The sequence below is a fragment of the Achroia grisella genome, unplaced genomic scaffold, assembly GCF_030625045.1.
Source record: "Achroia grisella isolate CSIRO2021 unplaced genomic scaffold, CSIRO_AGI_Agris_v1 utg900, whole genome shotgun sequence".
Taxonomy (NCBI): Eukaryota; Metazoa; Arthropoda; class Insecta; order Lepidoptera; family Pyralidae; genus Achroia; species Achroia grisella.
Genome location: NW_026713059.1, coordinates 377,647 through 404,036, shown reverse-complemented (window position 1 = coordinate 404,036; position 26,390 = coordinate 377,647). Strand labels below are relative to the sequence as shown.

The 26,390-nt window shown below is 31.5% G+C and overlaps 1 protein-coding gene across 1 annotated transcript in view; it reads left to right on the top strand.

The window, feature by feature from the left end:
* Window positions 1-26,390, top strand: part of LOC131853180 (proton-coupled amino acid transporter-like protein pathetic) — a 54,423-nt gene that overhangs the window by 20,245 nt on the left and 7,788 nt on the right. The window contains exons 2-7 of the mRNA XM_059204008.1: window positions 14,492-14,559; window positions 17,201-17,317; window positions 18,134-18,284; window positions 22,055-22,176; window positions 23,948-24,032; window positions 25,475-25,719. Of these exons, the coding sequence (XP_059059991.1) occupies window positions 14,504-14,559; window positions 17,201-17,317; window positions 18,134-18,284; window positions 22,055-22,176; window positions 23,948-24,032; window positions 25,475-25,719 (776 nt within the window). The 5' untranslated portion in view covers window positions 14,492-14,503. The remainder of the gene's footprint in view (window positions 1-14,491; window positions 14,560-17,200; window positions 17,318-18,133; window positions 18,285-22,054; window positions 22,177-23,947; window positions 24,033-25,474; window positions 25,720-26,390) is intronic.

Genomic DNA, 26,390 nt, shown 5'->3' with positions numbered 1-26,390 from the left:
AAGATGATATGGTAAGAAAGGAAATAAATAACGAGATGACTGCGAACAGGGATGAATGGAAGAGAAAAACATATTACGCCGACCCCAAATAAATGGGATAAGGAAGAAGCAGACGATGATTGCATAATTAAATTATGAAAGAGTTTCTATCACAGGTTCTAGCATTTTTTATACTACTCCAATGCTATTGACCGCAGTTAGCCTTTACAGATTCGATAACATATAGCGAATTAACATTTCATCATGACCCATAAAAAACTTTTTGTTAATATCCGTAACCTACATAGTTCAACGATGGCATCAGTGGTTCTAATTGGTCATTAATTTGTATGGATTCCCATTAACAAGTACCGACGTACGATGGAGTATGGATTTTTCTACCGAGAGCTACGTAATTATCACGTTTATGTATAACATACCTAAGAACGGAGTTTGATAAACCTTACTAATGTTATTAACGAGAAAGTTGGTGAGTATGGATGGACAGATGGAAGAATGGATGTTTGTTACTCTTTCAAACAAAAAGTACTGAACCGATTTTGATGAAACTTTATAGTAATATAGCTTATACATCATAATAACACATAGGCTATAAATTTCATGCGGCGGAAACATCAGGCACTACACAATTTTTCTGTTGTAATACTTTACTTTGTTATATTGCAATGTTTTAGAAGTGCTTGCATATTATTTAGAAAAGGAAATCGATATAATCTTATTTAACATATATTTTAATAATTATTATATTTATTCTACCATTCATTCGATATGCAGACTCATCACAAGAAGAATGACCAATAATCTTGCGTGTCGCTCTTTTAAATAATATGGCATTATTAAGCTCGCCTTTTACTCAGTTTATATTATGCAATAAAGAATTTTAAAAATATATATATCGTACTAGCTGTCCCGGCAAACGTTGTTTTGCCTAAAAATAAAAAAAAAAATTAGGGGTGGACTACCCCTAACATTTAGGGGGATGAAAAATAATGTTGGCCGATTCTCAGACCTACTCAATACGCTCACAAAATTTCATGAGAATCGGTCAAGCCGTTTCGGAGGAGTATGGGAACGAAAACTGTGACACGAGAATTTTATATATAAGATAAAACTATACACAAATAAATTTGAAATTGGAATTCCAAATTCAAAATGACAAATTGGATAATAATAAGTTGTTGAAATGTTTTGCGACATTTTGTCGTTTTCCGGATTTTCCAATAACCTACATCAATTAAATTACTCAATTAAGTGGTAATATCCACATGATATTTATATTGTATATTAACAATGAAGTTAATGTAAATATATTTTGTTGTAATAATATGAATTGTAAAACGAATAAAATAATATAAAGTGGTGTGACCGAGGTCGTCTAAGTAAGATATGTGAGAAAAACTATTATTACTAGACTTTATCAACATAACAATTGTTAGAGTTATTTTTTTTTTATCTGTGAGTTTGTGCGCGCTAATCTCAGAAATGGCTTTACCGATTTGATTGCGGTTTTCACTAACATATTGGGATAATTATACTAACATTAATGCAACAGTTTATATGTCTATCTAATTGTTACCTCTTCACGACTACACGCCTAAACGGATCATTATGAATGATTTGTAGATACTGATTGTGTATTGTGTATATATATATATAACATGTATGGATATATATGCATAAAATTATTTATATATATCCGGAACAACCAGATAGACAGACAGACAAAAATTGTAAAGAATGTTATTTTGGTGTATGTACCGTATTTATATTCATATGCTTGTAGTAAAAAACGGTTATTTCAATATTACAAACAGACACTCCAATTTTATTTATATGTATAGATAAATAGTAAATAAAAATTGATTGCATCAGAGAACGGACATAGACTGAGGATAGCCAAATAAATCTGCAAATTGGTTCAATAGAGAATAAAAGTTGATGCCGACAAACCCGCGCGTCACAGCTAGTAATATATCTTGTAGTTATATAAAGTAGACGGACTTAGTATCCCACCACTGGGGACAATAAAACAACATACGGAACCCGTCCTAGCGGAACTGGTCTTGTTCACCCCAGCGGGAATACCCAAAACCTTTCACAGTACACGCGTACAAAATAGGAGGAAAAGTTCAACCATGCTAATAATATGCAAACACATCTATTTTGACTATTTACGACGCGACGTCATCTGTGATAACGGAGCAGGAATTGTTGTTGTTATATTTTTTTTATTTCCAAATAAAAATCACAATCCTTTTTTTATATTTTCAATATTTCAGAACGATTCACACAGCGTTATCTTTATTTTTTTATTTGCAACTAAAAAGTCACTATTCTATTTTTAAAATTTCTACTATATCAGAACAATTCACACAGCACCATTTAGTCCCAAAAGCTTGTGTTATGGGTATATAACATACAAACATATCTATTTTAAATATTTACGACGTGACGTCAACTGTGGTAATGGACCAAGAATTCTTGTTGTTGTCTTTATTTTATTTACTTGCAATTAAAAGTCACCATTTATTTTTTAATTTTTAACATTTCAGAACAATTCACATAGCACCATTTAGTCTCAAGCAAAGCAAATAGAAATAGAAATAATCTTTATTCAAATAAACTCAATGCAATCACTTTTGAATAGTCATATTTTTTATTCTAGCACTCATTCGGAACGCAGATTCATTACAAGAAGAAGCTTGTGTTATGGGTATTTTCTATGTATATTATATATGTCGTTACAAAACAAAATATATATTATAATATGATATATATTATATTAATTGTATTTATATTTATATTATATTTACATGTATGTAAATAAATACATAAATAACCCTAGACAATTAATAAAGCGCCATCTAGTCCCACGATAAGCAAAGCTTGTATTATGGGTACTAGACAACTGATATACTATAATATCTATATATATAATCTATATAATATCTGATATATATAATAAGTACTTAGATATTTTTTTGTAAATACATACATAATATACATAGAAAACATCATACATACATGAATAAAAATGTCTGTACCGTACCGAATCGAACCTAGAACTATCGGAAGTAAAATAAATTTGCTTATAGTGCTTATGGAATCAAAATTCAATTGTTTTTGTTTAAAAATAGAATTACATTATCCGTTCTTAATTCCAATAAGTCTGTCGAATAAGTCATTAGTAACTTAATAACTAAAGTAACTAAACTGAATTTATTCGAATTAAGATATAAACAATCCAAGCGCATTTTTTCGTCTTATTAATAACACATCAGAAATTCGGAATCAGAATATGTTCTGTATATTCTCGATTTAAAATTCAAAACGTAGAACATCGCAAAATTTATGTCCATAATAAAATGTACGTAAGTGAATATTATTTTCACGGAACACTTTACTCGAATCGTATTACTGCAATAGTATATTATACTGATACATATTATAAAATTATAATCTTTATCAGTACATGAAAATTGTTATAATGTAGATAGATAATTCATTTATTGCCAACATAACAGAACAAATTACAATAAATACACAAAATAAAATAACAAAGTTGGCAATAGGAGCTACCTCAGCTGTTGTTGATATAACTTGCGTGTTGCTCTATTAAAGATATATATATAGATATATATATATAATATATAAGAATAATTTTTATTCTAAGCAAATACAGATTGCGACAATCACCATAGAAACCGCTACACACTCAATCTTCGTTCAATCAGATAACATTGTTAGCACTATGAATTTTTGTACAAAAATTATTAATATTATTTTAAAACTCCTTACGTAATTTTAATTTATTTAATGTTGTAATATTCCGTAAAGTACTAGGAGAGCTGAACCATACAGGAAGTGATAATAATTATATTATGTTAATTGGTTCCTGCGGTACAGAACCGGGAAAATGACATAGCGGACACATTTAGATGGTATTTTAAATAATTAATAAATTAGTACACTACACTACTAGTAGTTATTTAAACGTAATTTTTAAATAGAAATAGATTTAATCAGAAAACAACTTATATTTTCCATAAGGTACTAAGAAAGCAGAACTATATAAGAGGTGTTCTTGTGTTAAATGCCTCATACTGCAGAAAATACATATCAGCGAAATTGAACATGCAGAATGCAGACATAGCCTAGTTTACCCTATTCAGTAGCTTAACTAGACCGAACGACTAATATATTTTCCATAAAGTACTAAGAGAGCAGAACTATATAAGAGGTGTTCTTGTGTTAAATGCCTCTTACTGCAGAAAATACACATATCAGCGAATTCAAACTTGCAGAATGCAGACATAGCATAGTTTACCCTATTCAGTAGCTTAATTAGACCGAACAACTAATATATTTTCCATAAAGTACTTAGAGAGCAGAACTATATAAGAGGTGTTCTTGTGTTAAATGCCTCAAATACACATATCAGCGAAATCGAACTTGCAGAATGCAGACATAGCATAGTTTACCATATTCAGTAGCTTAACTAGACCGTCAATTTTAAAATTATTTAATTGCTTTATCGGAAATTACTCAATTGATTTCCCGAAAGTATTAGGAGAACAGAGCCATGCAAGAGGTTGGCCTACATTTAAAATTGAACAGAATGCCTATACATCTATGAAGTCTTGTTTAGTAAAATGGTGATAGGATGGTAATCTCGGATATGGTAATTGTATCAATTAGCCTGATACAAATATGGAAATTGTTATATATATATATATATATATATATATATATCTTTAATTATAATATAAAATTCGTCGTGACACAATATTAGTTATATATACTTCTCCGAAGTTTTATATGTATAGTATTTTTTATGTTAGATCTGAGAATAGGTTGTTATCTATTTTTTATACCTCTAAGTGTTGAGGGTGTCCCACAAAATAAAATAATATAATAATAATATAATAATATAACAGCAGCAATGCTGTCATATACTTTAATATGTTGATTTCAATTTGGAATGTGATTTTGTGTGTGTGTGTGTGTGTGTATAAATAAATGGCACATGTTGTCTATAGCATGACAGAATGGATTAATATGCAGAACTAATATATGTTAATTATGTTAAACCATTACTGTATAACCACATTTAAGCAATAAATTTAATTTCGTTTATGTTTAAATTTGTGGAGAAATAATTAAACATTCATTCATTTAACGGCCTCGGTGGTCTAGCGGTTTAGCACGCCGCCTTACTTCCTATGGTCGCGGGTTCGATTTCTCGTACGGTACAAATATTTGTATTCATGAGTCCGAATTTTTGTATCGGTCTGGGTGTTTTCTATGTATAATATGTATGTATCTACAAAAAGCAAATATGTATGTATTTGTATCAGTTATGTAGTACCCATAACAAAAGCTTTAGCTAACTTAACTTGGGTCTAGATGGCGCTGTGTGAATTGTTCTGATATTATTGTTATTATTTATTAGGAGGGAATTATTAGAAATTCCCTCTCTCCATTACATCCCGAGTGGATATCAACAAATGGTCATATATTAACTTAACTGGACCGTAACTCATTAAATTCAAACGGTTGTATTATTCGTGAAGGTCAATGTTGTCGACATGAGCAGCATTTTATCATTTTTTCGATCATGCATTACGTCATACAATACTTTGGTTGGCTTTGTCAATAAAAAAATATACACGTAACTACTAGCTGGCCTACTATGAGCTGTTTTAGCCAATCCTTGTTATTCGGAATCGAAAAAAGAGAGGACAGTTTTTGTATTGTATTTTTTATACAACATAAAAATCGTTTTTACTTTGTATATAAAATACATATGTCATCATATATATGCCATGTCCATAACACGTCAACGAGCAGGGGCGGACTTAGGCTTAGGTATGGCCTAGGACCCATAATTTTTGGTGCCCTATAATTTAATATGAAATGTATCTAAATTATCCCAAATAGAATAAAATATATTTTATTGACTCGTTGTGTTGTGTTAAGCGCAACAATAATTACATAAAATACACAAGTTATAATTTACAAACATTATAAAAACAGAGTCAATGTGGACCACAACTCAGAATAATGCTGAAAACATAGTTTCCAGCGCTGATTTTCAGTTGATTGAATGCCGGTACGGAATTACAACGATTTACCCTTAGTCCGACACTGTCATCGAGTGTCGATAAAATATATTATTATTATTATCCTTCACTGGCTTATTTTGCGGACTACTCTAGTGCTGTTGGCGGCAGCTGGCCTTTACAGTTTCACTGGACAATACGGGGCGAGTGCAAATGGCAGTCCAAAACCGCAGAAGGACTTATGGAGCGGCTGAAGGCCAATCCTGGCTGACGGATAAGATTTTAGTGTGTGGGCACCGCTAGGGGCTCGAACTTCGGCTCAGGCCGTTGTAATTTCGATCCCTGCTTGAATTCGCCAGTCAGTTGTCCTGCCAGCGTATACCGTTAGCGAAAGCGGTGCACCATTCTATTATCAACCATTAAAAAAAGGACTGTTGTTCGCGAACGATTGTAGTCGGTTTTTTATAATATCATATATAATTATATGATATTAGTATCAAACTCATCTGACATAATAATAAATCACACTAACAATCGTGCAAAGCTAGGATGGATTGTAATAATCTATTTGTATTGTAACTGAACCACATATTAACGGTATTCATAGTTCCGTTATGATAAAAGAACAAATATGACTCATCATCTATAGTGTATGGCTACAAGCCATGCAAATTATTGGGTTAATGTATTTAATATTACTATTGAATTACCAATTCAAATTATTTCTTAAATCAATCCTTCCCTAAGTAGACGGAAACGAACTGAAAAGGTATTATTTTCTAAAAATAAAGAAAAAATTAATAGAAAGTCGTGGAAAACCCCACTTTAATAGCATTATTAGGAATGACTCTAAAACTAGTTATCACATAAGGAAACTCATGTGTTTCCAGCACCAGTTTTAAAATTAAAAAAAACTAATCAATTTTATCGATTCAAAAAGAAAAAGCAGAACAACACACCATATATCCATAATAAAAAAATTATATAATATTGTTAGTACATTGAAAAATTTGATTATTTTTGCATTACTGACTCGAACTAGTTCTTCTCAATTGGACCTATATACAGGACTGGACTGTAGGGAAAAAATTAAAGTAATAATGTAAAAAATTTGACGTTCATAAACGGCTAAAATGTTCTAAAGGAATAAATTATTTTTAATTTAAATTTGAACATCGTCTTACTAATTAATGCATACGATAGTTAAAAATATTGATCTGTAGTGTACTTGCGTACATGTACCAGATTGACCTCCACGTGGTTCTCCCTGGAGACCATGATGATAAATTCTTTGGTGAATTTGTCACGATGGGCTAACTGACCTGACCTCATGCTCATCTTATCATCCTCCACTGGTGCCCCGTCAGCGTAAACCGTTAGCGTAAGCGGGTGCACCATTCCATTATCATCCAAAAAAAAAACTATCAGTATAATAAATTCTATTTAAAAAAATCGAATTTTAAACAGTTCTACTAAGGATAAGATATTGCTTGTTTACAAACTACAAAATTCGTATACATTTATCGAAAAGCTGTTTATTTGAAATTACAAATTGACACTCCAATTTTATTAATTTCTATAAATATGTTAAAGGAAAACATACCTATTTCTTACAAATAGTAAATAATTTCAGATATTATTAAAGTGATAGTGAAAAAGCATAAATAAAACAACAGATAGTAATAGTTTCCGAGTTTCATGTAGCAAACCAAAGAACTAAAACGGCAAAACTAAAAGGAGATATGGACTTAAGCGACCACACTTAGTCACAAACTATATTCTGTGCCCTTACTTATTGTACCACTTACCTGTACAGTCAGCTTCATATATATATATTAAGAAAAAGCATTGTTATTAATAATAATGTTACTAAATGGTCGCCCAGCGGTCGAAATTCTGCCATGATAATTCGAAATTATAGGTTAGAACATTATTAAAAAAAAAATAGAAAAATGGCACTATTCAAAATGGGTATTTCTTTTACAAGACAAGCATTTAAAGTGTTTTTTTATTTATTTAAATTATTTTTCCTTTAAAGTTTTTTATTTACATAGAAGTATTATATATCACTTTAAAGTATTTAGATAATGATCAAGACGGCGTGGTTAATTTAATTGATTTATATAAAAGGAGACAATTATAGCTTCTAATTTTGAAAAATGATTTTTTTTCTATTTAATCGACGATATGCATGTGGGTGTCAAATATATGGTAGTATGATAGTGTTTTCTTTATAGATTTAACGTAAAATACGTTAAATCATTAAAAAATAATATTGCACACATACTTTTGCATACGTTTAAAAAAAATATTTACTTTCTGCGCTTCTCAACTATATGTATGCGTAATTACATACTCCGCCGTCTACGGAATTTTGGTAATAAGGGGTACAAAGTTTTTGCTTCACATATGAATATATAGATAACAATAATAATGACCTAATACAATTCACACAACGCCATCTAGTCCTAAACTAAACAGAACTTGTGTTATGTCTGGTCAACTGATAGAATACTTAAATACATTTTTGTTTGTAAATACACAAAATATTCTTATATATGTAACTAGCTGCCCGGAAAACGTTGTTTTGCCTTAAAATAAAAAAAAATTTAGGGGTGGACTACCCCTAACATTTAGGGGGATGAAAAATAGATGTTGGCCGATTCTCATACCTACTCAATACGCTCACAAAATTTCATGAGAATTGGTCATGCAGTTTCGGAGGAGTATGGGAACGAAAACTGTGACACGAGAATTTTATATATAAGATTAAAATGACGACTCAACTAATGGTGGGGACATAGTTGTTAACTATATAGATGAACAGTAGTACTAAGTATCACGTTATCATGTTATCATGTTACACTCGTGATACATATGTTGCTATTCCAGAAAATTAAGACACATTTCCTCTTATCCTGTAATTTTTGCTTTGCAGACGACTCTTTACAAAGTCACGCTGGTTCAAATATTAAATAGATATATATAAATTATATTTTTATCTTAGTGCAATTTCATTATCATTACATAGTATAAAACAAAGTCGCTGTCGCTGTCTGTCCGTCCCTATGTATGCTTAAAATGATTTTGAAGCGGTTTTTTAATAGATAGAGTGATTCAAGAGGAAGGTTTATATATATAATACATGTACACCCATGCGAAGCCGGGGCGAGTAATATATTTACGGAGCCGACTGTACCTGCGTTTCTTGACGAAGTAACGCAGAGATGGCGGTGTAACAGACATGTCGTTTTTACAGACAGATTTTAATTCGTCCCTTTTTAGGGTTCCCTGTGTTAATCAGGTTAAGTGATACTCTCGTGTTGAGATTTTATAGTACCACAGTTAATGTATAGTTTAGTCCCAAGATAAATAAAGCTTATGTTATGGATACTAAACAACTAACATAAACTTATTTATATAGATATATTTTGTAAAAGACATACATAATATAACTTAAAAAGTTAACATCCACATTAATATAAGCAATAATGAATACAAAACTTTATATTGTGCAAGGAATCGAACCCGCAACAATCGGAAGGAAAGCAACCGCCAGACTCCCGAAGCCGTCAAATTAATAAATTATAATAACAAAATATCATTGACATTTTTTTTATTCTTGTTTTAATTAATACAAATCGACATCACAATTATTATATTAGAACATTTGAAGTATCAGAAACATTTCATTCAAATGAACCATTTTTATTTTTATTTGTCACTAACTGTACCCGCGACTTCGTCCGCTTGGAATTTAACTTTATTTTTCTAAAAAAAAGATTGTTTTAAAGTAAAGGTAGCCTAAGTGTCTCCTTATAGCGTCAGCTACCTGCCAAAGAAAGTCCCGTCAAAATCGGTCCAGCCATTTCAGAGATTAACCGGAACAGACAGATGTACATAAATTGTAAAAAATATTATTTTGGTGAATGTGTATTTATATTCATATGCATGTAGTAAAAAAACGGTTGTTTCAATATTACAAACAGACACTCCAATGTATATAACAGTATTTTTTTAATTTAGTTTGTATTATACATAGTACAGAACCCGCTCCATTATAGTTGCACCCATACTTATCCGTAATTTATAAGTTTTGACTGAATCTTAAAATCCAGTTTTTGAACCGGTTGTCGACAAAAAAGCTATACACTTAATTTAAAGCCAGTTTTCGAAGGAGTTAAGTATGACAGTGATAAGTAAAATTTAAACATGTTTTAATGGAACATGAGACCGCAACAAAGTTATCAGCCAGTAAAAATTCGTAAGTTTTTTCAATGTTTTGTACTACCTGTGCCCGAGGCTACACCCGCATGAAATTTACAGCCTATAGTTTTTCTGGTGTATAAGCTATATTACTGTAAAGTTTCATCAAAATCCGTTCAGCAGTTTTTGCGTAAAAGAGTAACAAACATCCAACCATACTTACAAACTTTCGCATTTATACAATTAATAAGATAACATGTAACAAGCATATAGGTCTTGCCGTATTACACTACATTTAAAATTCAACAAATAATTTTAATAATCGCTAATACTTAACTCTGACATATTTCTATCTTAAAACTCTTCAGTTTAAGTATAGAAATAACTTAGAAGAGTTAAGCCGAGGAAAGTTAGGACACCTTAATTAGACTTCGCAAGTTAAAACAAGAGTAAATGACAATCTCATCCCAAACTCTGAGAGAAACTGTCGCACCTGCCGACATTGATTCATTTTCATAATAATGATTTAAGGACTTCCGAAACGGTCCCGCAGATTGGTTAAAACCTGACATGAATTTTGGACTTGTTTATACAATTTGGTCCCTAAGACGGATTAAATCCGAATTTATTATTTTAGTACTGACTATTTATCATAAATGAGGTTTATGTACATACTGACGTGTTTGACGAAACCATTTGGCGGTTTAGATTTTGGACTAGTGTATGCAATTTGGTCCCTTTGATGGACTAAAAGTCCATCCACATTTATTATTTTAGTACTGACGGTTTATCATATATAAAGTTTATGTACATACTTTCGTGTTTGACGTGTTTGACGAAACCGTTTGGCAGTTTAGATTTTGGACTAGTTTTTGCAATTTGGTCCCCTATATTAACTAAAAGTCCATCCACATTTATTATTTTAGTACTGACGGCTTATCATATGTAAAGTTTATGTACATACTTGCGTGTTTGACGTGTTTGACGAAACCGTTTGGCAGTTTAGATTTTGGACTAGTTTTTGCAATTTGGTCCCCTATATTAACTAAAAGTCCATCCACATTTATTATTTTAGTACTGACGGTTTATCATATGTAAAGTTTATGTACATATTTGCGTTTTTTTGTCTCTAAATCGACAATACAAGCACACAAATATATATATTTATATCAACAAAGTATATCCTAATGATTTTATTAAATTCAGTTATTCATTCATAATTTAAGAGCCACGCTTTTGTCGATAGAGCTCTTGCCACTTTCCACGATCTTTAAATGGTGACGCGACATGACTCCAATTTTCTCTTGACTTAGTTGTGCCTATGTCTTTTCCTCCTCCCGTTGTTATTTTTCCCTTAATAATAACTTTTATAATATCATCGTCCTGAATTAAGTGTCCTAACATTTTCGCTCGTCTATTTTCAATAGTATTCAATATCTGCCTTTTTTCTTTCACCCTGTGTAGTACCTACTTCATTTCTTACTTTATCTCTCCGTATTTTTTTAAAAGCATTAAATATATTTAAAATGTTGTAAGAAACAGTATACGTGAACATTACAACACTGAGGTCATTATTAACAACACACTGTTCATCATTGCAAACAGCCAAAAAAATTGTTATTACTTTCGAAAAAATTGTATCCAATTTATATGGTAATTAATCTTTTTTTAGATATAAACTTTGTACGGTACGTACTAACATGCTATCGTAATTACTATAGTTAATTAGTTATTTTTGTAACTGATATTTTCTCTGTAAATACCCATGAAACAAGCTTCAACTTTTCAATTTATTGACAAACATTTGAAGCCATACAAATTGGTTTGATCAAACTAAAATCTCGAGTCACAATGTTTGATATTGTTTATCACCAACCTTTCTCATATAACATTGTCTAACAATAATCATGTTTATTCAGTGAAAACTTTGAGTATAATTAAGTTTATTGAGTTTTATTCTAATGCAACAGGCATTGCAAGCACTGAAATATTCTATATTCAAACTTTTATAGCCTATGTGATATTCTGATGTATAATCTATATTACTGTAAAGATTCATCAAAATCCTTTCAGTAGTTTTTGTGTGAAAGTGTAACAAACATCGATGCATCCATACTCACAAACTTTAGTATATATAATACTAGTAATATTATGAATGTGTTTTCAAATACTCTCATCCCGTGTCACTAGCAAAACAAGATCGTAATACTACATAGTTCAAAACATAAATACGGTAATAAATATTTAATGAGGGAAACAGGGCAATATTTTATAGCACATGAAACCACTTCTACAGCATATTTTTCCAATACAAGTGGTATAATTGAATATATAAGTACCTGATATTGTTTATCATAACATTATGTGAAGCATCAACTTATCAACTCCGTATGTTATGATAATTATCCATACGAAGGAATTTGAAATTTAACACAATTAAAGTTTATATATATAAAGAAGGAGTACATAATAATAATATTTATTCTATAATACTTAAAAATACATTTAATGAACAAAACAAAAACTTTACACACATATATGAAACATAGTTTTTTTTTATTTTATTTAGGTTGCTTTGAAAGCGGTACCATGGTATAGGTTGTCTTTATGACAATCTCAATATCTATTATATATATATATATATATATATATGTAATAAAATTCAAATAAGTTATAGTCGATTTATATATATTTTTATTTCCTTTTCAAGTCAAAACAGCTAAACTGATCTTGACGCTATTTAACACGTATATACATATACATATATTTATTGTTTTTTTTCTTATTGTATTTCTTCTATGTACACAATAAAGAGTTTATTATTATTATTATTAATATTATCTATTACAAAAAACCGAGAAGAAGAAGATTTATATTCAAGAAGAAGGTTTATATATATAATACATGTACACCCGTGCGAAGCCGGAGTTGGTAGCTAGTATTATGTAAAATGCAGACAAAGACGCAGCTAACACTTAGTTCAGTATAAAAAAATAACGAAAGCAAAGATAGGAAGTTTCGATATCGATATATCCGTTTAGTAACACTTGCGGCTGTTCCGATGAAGTTTAATATCCAAATAGCTTATAGGGATGTGAAAAATAAATAGATTATAGAAAATAAAATATAACAAATACAAAGAATATTCAATAAATAATATTAATATTATTTATTGAATATTTTTTGTATTTTTAATATTAATAAAAAATAAAATATTTTTATTATTTTATTTGTAAAACGTATCGACTATTAATAATATTCTTTTTTTATCTAATATTCTCATTTATTTCGGAGGTTCATGCAATTATATTATTATTAATTAATGGATTTTTATTACCTTGTTTAATTCCGCTACTAAAAGCATGTGTGAATCCACAAATATTCAGTGCGCAATCCTGATGCCTACTGGAAGCATTACGACCTTCTCTAGTAGTGATCAAATTTCGTTGAGTCACCTATATTGCAACATGTATTTCGCCTCTGGACGAGACCAGGCATTGAAGAGTTCGGATATAGCTTAGAAATCTAGTGTAGACTGGGCGGCAATTGGAGAGTTGCTACTCGTAGCTGAGTTGAACAAAAACATAAATCCATTAAGTAATTAATAATTATTTAGTCAACATTAAGTTACAAAAAAATATTAGGTACATAAGTATTGTATATTACAATAATTATTTAATTGTTGTATTATATATACAATAAAAACATGAATCAGCTGTTTTTAATTGTAGAGTCAGATTAGGCAGTAAAATTACAGAATTAGAAATATATCATTTGAGTGGATTGGCACCGAATGAGTGACATTACAGGTGTCACCTGATAACGCGCTGTCTATAGTACTGTTCATGTATATAGGCGATAGTTACCAGTCTTATCAGCCAAATTGCTATTTCGATTAGGTACATAAGAAACCTTTTTTTAACCGATTTATTTATTCAATAAAATGTGAATGAGAAGTAAGTGTTCTAAGAAGTCAAGTCAGAGGGACGGTAAAAAAATAATAGAATATAGTAAAATCAATTTAAATCGATATTTAATCAATCGATTACCATACGAATACAAATATAATCGATTATAGTGAAATCAATTTAAATCGTTTAATCAATTGATTACCATACGAACACAAATAATCTATTTTTATATAGATTGTAAGTGTTGTAACATCCCTATGCGGACCCACTTCAATAAGAAGTTACATTTATTTCTTTTGGCTTTTGTTACAGGAATTCGACGAAATGAAGCAAGACGAAAGAAAGGGCGGGACAATAGTCCTTGAAAATTTCAATTCCACGTAAGTATCTGTAAATTGCATTACACGGTGGTCTAGCGGTTTAGCACACTGCCTTACTTCATATAGTCACGGGTTCGATTCCTCACATGGTACAAACATTTGCATTCGTGAGTATGATTGTTTGTATCGGTCTGGTCTAATATATGTATTTACTGTGAAAATACATATATTACATACATATGTATTTTAAAAAATGAATGTATATCAGTTGTCTAGTACCCACAATACAAGCTTTGCTTAACTTGGGACTGGATGGCTCTGTCTGAATTGTCCTGAGATATTATGTTATTATATGTAATATAATAAAATTGTAACATATAGCTGTCTGTATTTGGAAGGTATATGAGAAAACTATTATTGGAGACTCTATCAATGTAATCTGTGCGTTTAATAATGGCTTAACCGATTTAGTTGCGGTTTTCACTAATGTATAGTAGTATACATTAGTGAAATATACTTAATATGTGTTTATTTGATTCCAATAGGCCTGTATGTTTTTATTAGTTCTGTTATTTATTTAACATATATTTCATCTTAAATGAAAGATTGTTATTGTATGTTGATAAGTACAAATTTATTTCAATTGTTTAGAATAGAAAATCCTTTATTCAAATAAACTTAATTTAAGTAGTATTGAATAGTCATAGTTATATTTTTTTAATCTACCGCTTATTCCGAAAATTGTGTTATCACAAGAAAAACAGAAAGAAATTTGCGCGTTGCTCTTAAATAATTTAGTTGAAACTTCACATTTTTAATTTAAAATGTGTAAATACAAACTAACTAATACCAATTCATTAGAGTCAAAATATTAAATACACAGTTAATTCTTTTATAAAATTTTTAAATATCTGTATGCGGTAGTTTTTCTTAGTCTATAATAATATAATGTCTTTTTACGATTCGAAAAAATACTTTTTTGTTGGAAGTATCCAAGACTTTTCATATACATCGATATTTTTCATCGTCCCTAGATAATATTTACTTAATAATAATAATACTCTCAGGACAATTCACACAGAGCCATCTATACCCAAGTTAAGCTAGCTAAAGCTTGTTGTTGTTCTTCCAATCGTTGCGGGTTCGATTTCTCGCACGGTACAAACACTTGTATTCACGAGTATGTTTGTATCGGTCTGAGTGTTATCTATGTATAATATGTATGTATTTACGAAAAGAAATATATTAGATAGATATTTTTTTTATGTACCGTGCGAGGAATCGAACCCGCGACCATCGGACATAAAGCGGTGTGCTAGACCGCTAAACCACCGAGGTCGTCATATACTCGTATAATGGTATTGTGTACTTACTATTGTATTTAATTCTTTTATAGTCCCTCCACTATAGGAATTAAATACTCATTTCACTCTACTACAGATACAAATTATACGGAACAAGCCGGTAGCTAGATTGCGGTGCTACTCGCTTCAATTTGCGTATTGTGATTATACTCATTTTGTATCTCGGTTCCCACCCGAAGTTGTTATTATTTATAAAAGATGTTCCTTTTCCAACGAAAATCCCAACCTTTTGCTGGGCCAAAAAATGAAAAAGAAATTACAACATTCTCTTTTACTTTAGTTGCCTCATTAAGCATATTTATAATATTAGAAATAAGTACTAAAATTAAAATTTCAAGCTATCAAAATATGCTGTTAATTATAAATACGCCTACGTAAACTTTCATAGTCTATTTCTACTTTTTTCAGATTACTTTTAGAGATAAGTAACCTATGTCCGTTATCATGATACATCTGCCAAATTTTATAGATTTCCAGATTTAACAGATATTCATATAAATGTTACCGTTGTTACTATATTATAATTGTTGTTTTTCTTTTTATATTTGATGTACATATTAATTTATGTAATTGTTATATCTTTCTGTGAGAGGAACAATAAAGAGTTTTCTTTCATTCATTCATTTATCTCATTCATTCGTAATTTAAGAGCCACCGTATTGTCGGTGGACCTCTTGCTACTTTCTGCGATCTTCTATCGTGCTCTTTAAATGTTGTTACGACACGACTCCAAGTTGTTTTTAATTTGCTTGTTGTAACTGTGCTGGATAACCAAGGCACAGTTACATCAACCAAGTCACACCTTGTCTGTCTGTAAATGTCTGTATCGGTCTGGGTGTTTTCTATGTATATTATATACTAGCTTTTTAGCATGGCTTCGCTCGGTTTAATTTATCCCTTTAGGGGAAGTCTCAGCCCGATCAGTTTAAAATTGACAAAGTTTCATACAAACTTTCATCCCCTATCTTATCCCCTTGGGGGTAGAATTAATCAAAATCCGTCCTTAGGGGATGCCTATGTCATAACATCTACCTGCATGCCAAGTTTCAGCCCGATATGTCCAGTGGTTTGGGCTGTGCGTTGATAGATCACTATGTCAATCACCTTTGAGTTATATATATTTAGATGTCTTTAAAAAAATATCTAAGTATTTATATCAAGTGTTTATCTTAGGACTAAATGACGTATTTTTCCAGGAGCATTATTATTATTAATATTATTCTTAGTTCTATATATTTCTAGGCATACCCACATTTTGCTAGGTATATTTTTTATTTTATTTTATTAGTCATTTGTTTTAATTTTCGTTTATGTTTATAATATCCTCTCGTTTTCAGGGCCAACCTCGCGTCCAACCCAGGTTTCCAGTCCACATTAAGTCTAGGATCGAAAGAAGTCATCAATGAGAAGCCATACAATCCATTCGAACATAGAAATGTACAGCATCCTAATTCGTAAGTATCTACAACACTATACAGTGTATATAAACATATATTTTTTTAATAATATAGCTTTATTCAACTTAATTAGTAGAAAATATTTTACGTAATCACATTTTTGCATCGCACCGTTCGCCATCGGCAGGGAATTCATCCCCAGACCCTGGAGCCTAACTGATCTAGGACAGTGCGGTTTCAGAGGAGCTACCTCCCGCGCATATTTAGATTGTGAAATAAACTACATGCCGATATTTTCTCTAGAGACTAGAACATGGGGTTTTTCAATATTCAACTTAAGTAGAAATGTGAAATTAATGTGCATAATCACATCTTACCATCGCATCGCTCGCCGTCAACAGGGAATTCAATCTCACAACCTGGAATCTAAGTGGTCTCCCACAGTGCTATTTCAGAGGAGATTCCTCCCGCGTATACTTAGAATATCGAATTAATTACCAGCGTAGGTTTTCTCCAGAGACTACAATATGAGGTTTTCCTACATTAATATTTCTCAAGGGTCGGCAACGCGCACGTGACACAAGCGTCTATGGACGGTAACTGTATACTGTCAAATGGACTCTATGCTGAATATGTTTTATTATTTTACATAATAGCTAGACTGAAACACCCTCCAGTGTTTTCATTTATTATCAAATTGCCGTGTAACGTTTATTTATAAATTATTAAAAAAAGATGAGATTAAACTAGCTTGCAAGATTAAAGATGGTCACTTCTAATTTGGTTGTTTTGACGCTCATCTCAATATTCAATATTTATTGCATTCCACAATGTTTACAGTAATACCAAAATTAAGAGATTCCTTGTCAACAGAACTATTGGATCCTTGGTGCATCTCCTAAAGTCGTCCCTCGGGTCTGGCATCCTGGCGATGCCTGCTGCCTTCAAGAACGCCGGCCTGGCTGCCGGCGCTTTGGGCACTATCATTGTTGGATTCATTTGTACACATTGTGTTTATGTATTGGTAAGTTGTATATCTTTTTATATATAAGTAAAAATAAAATGAGGTTTATTAGTCTCACTAAAATTTGAGAACCACTGGACCGATTTGACTTATTTTGGTTTTGCAATATTTGTAGAACTTCAAGAAAGATTTAAGTGGTGAGAAAACAATTAATTAATTAAGAAATTGCATTAAAAATATTAAAAACAATTATTTTATATTCCCATACACACTGTTTGTACCTGTTCAACATTTACATGTACCACAGATAACATATGCATGTAACTTTCAGAAATTTATTCCGTAACTAAAGTTCAAAAAAACTTTCACATATTCCGTAATTCTAAGGCGGAAAGGAGTCGGCGGAGTAAGCTAGTCTTAATATATATAATTCTGCATGTGTGTTAGTCAGGTAACTCCTTCTAAACAGCTGAACTGATTTGGATGAAATGTGTGAATATTACTAGGGGTTTTTCGATGGTTTTAAAACATGATTGGTACCGGGTCCGCTAGTACACTTATAACTTCTAATATAGGTTGCCATCACTCTAAAAATATGTACAGAATTGTTATATAAAGAGACCTACTAAATTTTCTCATGAATAATGATGAATTTTCATGGTGCCAACGTCATATTTTTTTTCAATATCCTAAAATATCCTTAATAAATTCATATATTCCAGATTGTGTAAACTGGCCTTAGTTCAATGAACTGCTTTAGTACCTAAAAAAACACCAATTTACATTAAGTCAAAATATTTTCGTTAGATATATTTTTTATACGCAAAAAGTCATAATGACATATCAACACAAGGTAATTTTCTGTATATAAGAAATGAGTGACAACATATATTTGGCGAACTGCATTTACGATGATTTTAACATCATAAACACAGTGTCGTACTCATGCATTTTAATATTTATCATCTATTTCGCATACAAAACAATCTGTCAATGAGTAAAAAACTTATTTATCAGCCATTTCATTCTTTTTGTAAGTAAGAATAAATTATTTAAAAGAGCAACACACAAGTTTCTTGCTTGTTCTTCTTGTGATGAGACAGCATTCCGAATGAGCGGTAGATTAAAAAAAATGTTATGACTATTCAAAAGTGCTTCAATGTAAGTTTATTTGAATAAATGATTTTCTATTCTATTCTATTCTTTTTGACCCATTTTAAAGAGATAGAGATGACAATTTACGTTCATGAAAACTTGAATGACGTAACCTACTACATAATCAGATATATTCCTTGTATATATCTTGTAACACATACACTTACATTGTAGACAGTGAATAAACAGTCTACCTGTACTGATCATCTTGCCAAGTAAATAAATGCAATATTATTTGTTGTTAATATGTGGACATAAATTCTTACACCATTATCTCATGATTGTAGATTACAGATCGTTCATTGTACAATTATTTCAAATAAGATAATATTTACTGTGCAACCATTGTGCTGTTTTTATAACACTCGTATATGTGTATTTAATACTTCCTGATAATACATATTTATTTCAATTATTTAATTACCTAGGTCTTTGTTTCAACATACACTTATGTATGTATGGTAATTACATTAATGAGATGATAATATGTGTGAATATCGTATAAGGTTGACTCTGTAGGCTGTCCATGACATAACTTTTTAATTGTCTATTTTTAATATAATTGTCCTATATACCCACCGTACCTATATAAAATATATACCTAATCTAAATTAATCAATTTTTATTATTTATATACATATATTATTACACACCATATTACAGTAATTCGCCAGAGAACTAAGGTCACGGACATAGCTCTTCGCATCTGTAAGTTGAAATGGCAGTGGGCTGGTCATATCTGTCGCAGAATCAATGCTCGCTGGAGTAGGCGTGTTCTTGAGTGGAGACCGCGAATTGGCACACGTCGCGTAGGACGCCCCGCAGCTAGGTGGAGCGACGACATACATAGGGTTGCGGGTAGTAACTGGATGAGAAGAGCTGAAGATCGTGCCCAGTGGCGTGCCTTGGTAGAGGCTTATGTTCAGCAGTGGACTGCAGTGGGCTGATGATGATGATGATGATTATTACACACTGAGTTGTGTAAAAACATAGTCCAATTCCAATATCGATGTCAATACAATCCAATTTCATACTGATCATTTGAAACGGTATTACCGAATACTTTGATAACAGTGTCAGCAATTTTTTTAATTTATGAGATGATAATGTGTGTGAATGAAGACACTTAAGTAAGCTATGACACATAAAGTTACATCTTAGTTGAAATTCAATTGCAAATAATATACTATTAACTAGCTGTCCCGGCAAACGTTGTTTTGCCTTAAAATAAAAATAAAAATTGCCCTTGATACATATACGTATCTTAGTGCCATAACATATTTATACACATACATACATATATGATCTGCAGACTCAAGATCGTAAACTGTCAAAAACTTGTTTCTGTCACAAGTTCTCGGGTTTTATGATAATTCTGTCGCAACGGTTGAGTCGTTTTGTTTTGTTTCATTTTAATTAGAACTTGTAAACTTTTAAGCACGGAATTTACTTCTTAGTAAGTCTGTGGTAATATTTTAAATGAATAAATATGAAATAAAGCCCGAGTACCGCAGTCCTAAGTATAGTTTACAAAATGTCAGTGGGTCTCTTATGGGAATGGGTAAAAAAATTTACAATGAATTATTAAAGAATAATTCCATTATCTTTAAATAAATTGAAAATATCTGTTTAATCATATTTATTGTGAAAAGCCTATTACTCACTAAGCCATTACTTAAATGACAAACGTGCGTGAACAACTATTGCCTGAACTGTAATAGTTGTACCGTTGTGCAGTAAAACGCACGGAATTTTCATTTAATGTTAGACATTAACACTATATAAGAACACAATATAAATAAAATAGCTTTAAAAAAAGAAATTCAGTTGAGTTTCCTGCCAGTTCTACTCAATTAAATTAGTACTTAACTGGATAGTAGGTCATCAAGAATCATCCTCATCTGCTTCTTCCTTATCCCATTTATTTGGGGTCGGCGTAATATGTTTTTCGCTTCCATTATGATATAAAAAAAAAAAATTCATCCCTGTTCGCAGTCATTGCGTTATTTACTTCCTTTCTTACCATATCATCTTTCACACAGTCCATCCATCTCTTTTTCGGCCTTCCTCTGCCCTTATCTACATTCATATGTAACACCTTTCTTAAAAAATATTAATACAAAAAACTTGACGTTCAAAAGCGACTAAACTGTCCTACATGAAAAATTATTTTTGATCTGATTTGAAACCTATCTCTATTTTCTCCAAACCAAACTGTTTAAAAGTATATGAAGGGTGAGATGACAACTCAGTCCCCCGAAACGGTAGCGCATCAGTGATATCTCGAGTGTTGTATGATAACGTGATGTCCGTTGTGCTGTTCATGTATATAGGTGACGGTTGCCGTTTACTATCAGGTAGACCATCAGTACCAACTTTTCTTTTTGGACTACTTTAATGCTGTTGGCCGCAGCTGGCCTTTGCATCTTCATCGTATGATAGGAGGGAAATGCAGATGGCACTCGAAACCCGCGGAAGGACTTATGGAGCAGCTGAAGGCCAACTTCCGCCAGACGGATTCGACTTTAGTCTAAGGGCACTGCCTGGGGGTTCGGACCTCTGATCAGGCCGTCGTAATTTCGATCCGCGTTTAAATTACCGTATAATCAAATTGCACTTCAAATTTTATAAAAAAAAATAATGAACAAATTCTTATACCTTTCTTTCTTTAACAGGTAAGGACATCACAAGAACTATGCGTTGATGCAAAGAAGCCATCTATGGGATTCGCAGAGACATGCGGCGCGGCGTTTGAATATGGACCTAAGAGACTTCGACCGTGGGCTAATTTTGCAAGGTAACGTTGATTATAACGTTTTATTAATAAAATGGTATTCGTTAACCTAAAATAATTCATAAAAATAAAATTATTTTTAACTATTAGGCCTTTTATCACTCTAATTCGACCTAGCCACTGGAAAAAGTATCAGTTTGTTTACCATTCAGGTACGTTCATATAAAAAATACTTTACGTATATCCTACAAAAATGTTGTATTCAAATTAGATTATATTTATATCTCAAGTCATAAATATACAATTCTAATTTATTCAAACACCGAAGGCTTTATATAAATTGGTGTTATATTTACGTATATTTATATATACGTAAATATAACACCTTCTTGTCCTTGTCAGTCCTTGAATGTGTCTAAATAAATCTTATTTTCTCTCTTCGTAACTACGTGTCACGTGACGTCTCATTTATACTCATATATCCGCACGTGATTATTATAAATCACGTGGATAAGTTCGTAAAAATACGTGCCGAATGCGAAATATTGCCCTTTTCTTATATTGTTTAACGGCCGCGATGGTCTAGCGGTTAAGTACACCGCTTTTTTTCTGATGGTCGCGGGTTCGATGCAGCATTTGTATTCATGAGTATAGTTGATTATGTCAGTCTTGGTGCTTTCTATGTATAATATATATGTATTTCCAAAAATAATTTAAAGCTTATGATAAATATTTAAATATTTATCATAAGCTCAAGTATAATATGTATGTATTTCTTTATATACCACAAGCTCTGCTTAGGTTGGGTCTAGGTGACATTGGGAGAACTGTCCAGGGTTACTATTATTATACTTTCCAATTAAACATAAAAATAATAGACAAATTTAGTAGATCTATTACTAAAATGGGATTATGGTTAATTAGACAACTGATGGGCATACTTAACTATTAGTCCGCGAGCCAGATCCTAATTTGTTAATCATTTCCGATCGGCTGAAAATAAATATGACTATTCAAAAGTTTATTAGTATAAAAATGATTTCTTTATTTACAAAAACAAAAATACTAAAAGTCTGACTAACCTTGCCACAACGTAACGATATTATATACAAAATTACAATGTTACAAAATGCGTATGCTAGGTATACGCATTTTGTAATATTGTAATTTTACATGATGTATCTGTCTTGAGAGTACAAAATACAGACTGTTTCTAATTCAATTCGACGTAAACATATTTTTGCCTAAATTAAACAATTACCTTTACGACAAAACATTAACAAAAAATAACAATAACCTAAGACAATTCACACAGCGTCATCTAATTAATATTTGTTTTTGTAATTATATAACAATTTTTTGTTATTTTATATAGTCAAACGGGATGTTTGTATTTTTTTATTCTATATTTTTCTATTCAATTCTGGAAAAAATATTAGCCCAGTAATACCAACATTATATTTCAATTAGTGAACCAATTTTTAGTACAGTCTTAATCTTGTGAGAATACTTAGTCATTCATAGTCCATACCAATTCATACAAAGAATAAATAACAAATAACCCTGAACAATTAACACAGAGCCATCTAGTCCCATGGTAAGCAAAGCTTGTGTTATGGGGACTAGAGAACTGATATAAATACTTAGATATTTTTTTAATAAATACATACGTAATATACATAAAAAACACCCAGACCGACACAAACAATCATGCTCATGAATACATGTTTGCACTGCGCGAGGAATCGAACCCGCGACCATCGGAAGTAAAGCGACTAAAGTGCTATACCACGGAGGTCGTCAAAATATTTATATTATTTATTTTAATTTACAGAACTTTTGTGGATTATGCATTAACCTGTACTTATTTGGCTGCGCTCTGCGTTTACGTGGTCTTCATTGCAGAAAACTTCAAAGAGGTAACATTTTTATTATTATTATTACTTGAAAACACTAACTTACTCTTTTAGTCACTAGAGGATACGCAACGATTCAATTATTTTAAGGAACTTAAGAAGGAAAGTTAAATTTTTTAATTAAATATAGGTTAATTTAGTGTAATAATTGTATTATTTTGTTTTTATATTTAAGATAGTTTATCTACTTAAGATTAAAGAATCCATTTTTTTCTTATTATAATTTAAATTATATTAAAATATTATATGTTATATATGTCGCGTTTCTGTGTAACATTATGCAAAAAAGTACTGTTATAAGTAATTGTTGTAGCCTGAGTGATTGGTGTTTGAAATAGGTATAACCTATAATTCAAATCACCAGGACCTTAGCTAAATAAATTACGCTTAAATAACAATACTTACCAGACGCTTATATGGTAACAGATTGTATTGACCTTCAGACTTCGTCAGACTATATTAATCAACATCTGTTACTTAATTAGGTAGTAACCTGTCTAGATTAGGTACGTATTAGGATACTGTAATAGCAAACTAGCGACATTACATGATGTAAGTGACAATCACCGAAACATGAATAGCACTATATGTACAATTGTACATCACGTCGACGCTTGTGATGTCCTATGCCATTCCGAAAGACTTGGATATCTCTATCACTATAAGTACATCACGTCGATGCTTATGTTATCCTATATTGCATTGCCATTCCGGACTTGGGACATGCGTCGGTACTCTTTAATTCCACTGCCATATCACTGAAATAGAGACCAAAATAGTCTAGACAGAAATACCACAGCAAAAGTAATATTATACTGAGAGGTGTCCCCGAGCACTCAAACATTGAAGGCAATAAAAATGCCGACTGGCAGGTCTAACCACCTGACAATAGCCTAAACCCCCCAATAAAGAAAAAATATCACATAAACGACTTCGCACAAAGTCTACTTCAGTAATACAATGTCTATAGTACAAAACTGAGGTGCTTGGGCTAGCATGGACCGAATTTAGGACAAATGTTTCCGCACTCAAAAAACTTGGCATTATACAGCGTCTTTTAATTACAGCAAAATCAGTTATTCTTATCATCTTCGGTCACATCTTGCGAAGAAAATACGCATCTATAGAGCGGCTTGTCATAGAATCTAGGTTGACAGTAATAGACCACTTGATCTGACACCTATTTATCTTGATCTTCGGACACGTCTAACGAAAGAACGACGCTTTCATAGAGCGACTTGTCATACAAGCTAGAGTTAATGGTACTAGACCTTATGATTGATCACCCAGTCGATGGACCGACCAAGTCAAAGCAGCTCTGGTAGGGTTACCCTACTATATTATGTCCATGACCGTTCTGTCAAGAAAAAATCGAATAAGAAGTATCGTCTAGATGACGTTACGTAATATATCTTGGTTTATTTAATCAATATGAATCTTTTCAGGTCCTAGATGAGTATGTACCGGACTATAAACTCTCTGTTGAGACATATTGCGCTCTAACTCTAGTGCCATTGGTGCTGATTTGCCAAATTCGGAACCTCAAATGGTTGGTCCCGTTCTCTGCCATTGCCAACATATTCCTCGTCATCTGCTTCGCAATCACCATGTACTACATCTTCAATGGACTACCAAATCCAGCTGAGAGGGAAATGGTCGCCAGTGTTACGCAATGGCCTTTGTTTATAAGGTAAATTGTTATTCTACTTTTGTGTATTATACTAGATACTAAAAGGAGAAGTTGATTGTTAATAATGTGGACCAATAAACCTACAGACAGCAATGAACCATGTCAGGTTGATCTCTACGCGGAAACCACTCCTGGATATCATCGTGATAAATTACTAGGGAATGTACATGTAAAATGGTGTAGACCTTAACGTAGGCAGTGTGTCATTCCATTATCATTCATTAAAAAAATACTAGACCTACCTATACTACCTAATTACACTAATTGCACTAATGCCATGCCTATTATTGTAGATATTGAAGGGCTTTTATTTTTTTTTTAATAAATTAGAACATATATAATATACTGATAACAATACAAGTAATATACTATACAATACAATACAATATATTATATATATAATGATAATAATGATGATTCGAATTTATGACTTGAGTTACTTGTTTAAGGTAAGGTATATATTAATACTTTTTTACATGCTTTAGGGGCATAATGCTGGTATAATTTTGAACACATTGTAAGTTATCGCAATTTTTTTGCACACTTTATTATTAGTTAACAGCGTTCTTTACTAAAGTTTCGTAAGGTTGCATTATCTGAGATTTTAGGTAAGCTTTGTAAACAGCTGCGAAGCTTTCTGAATTTGAAAGAATTTATAAAACAGGTTTACT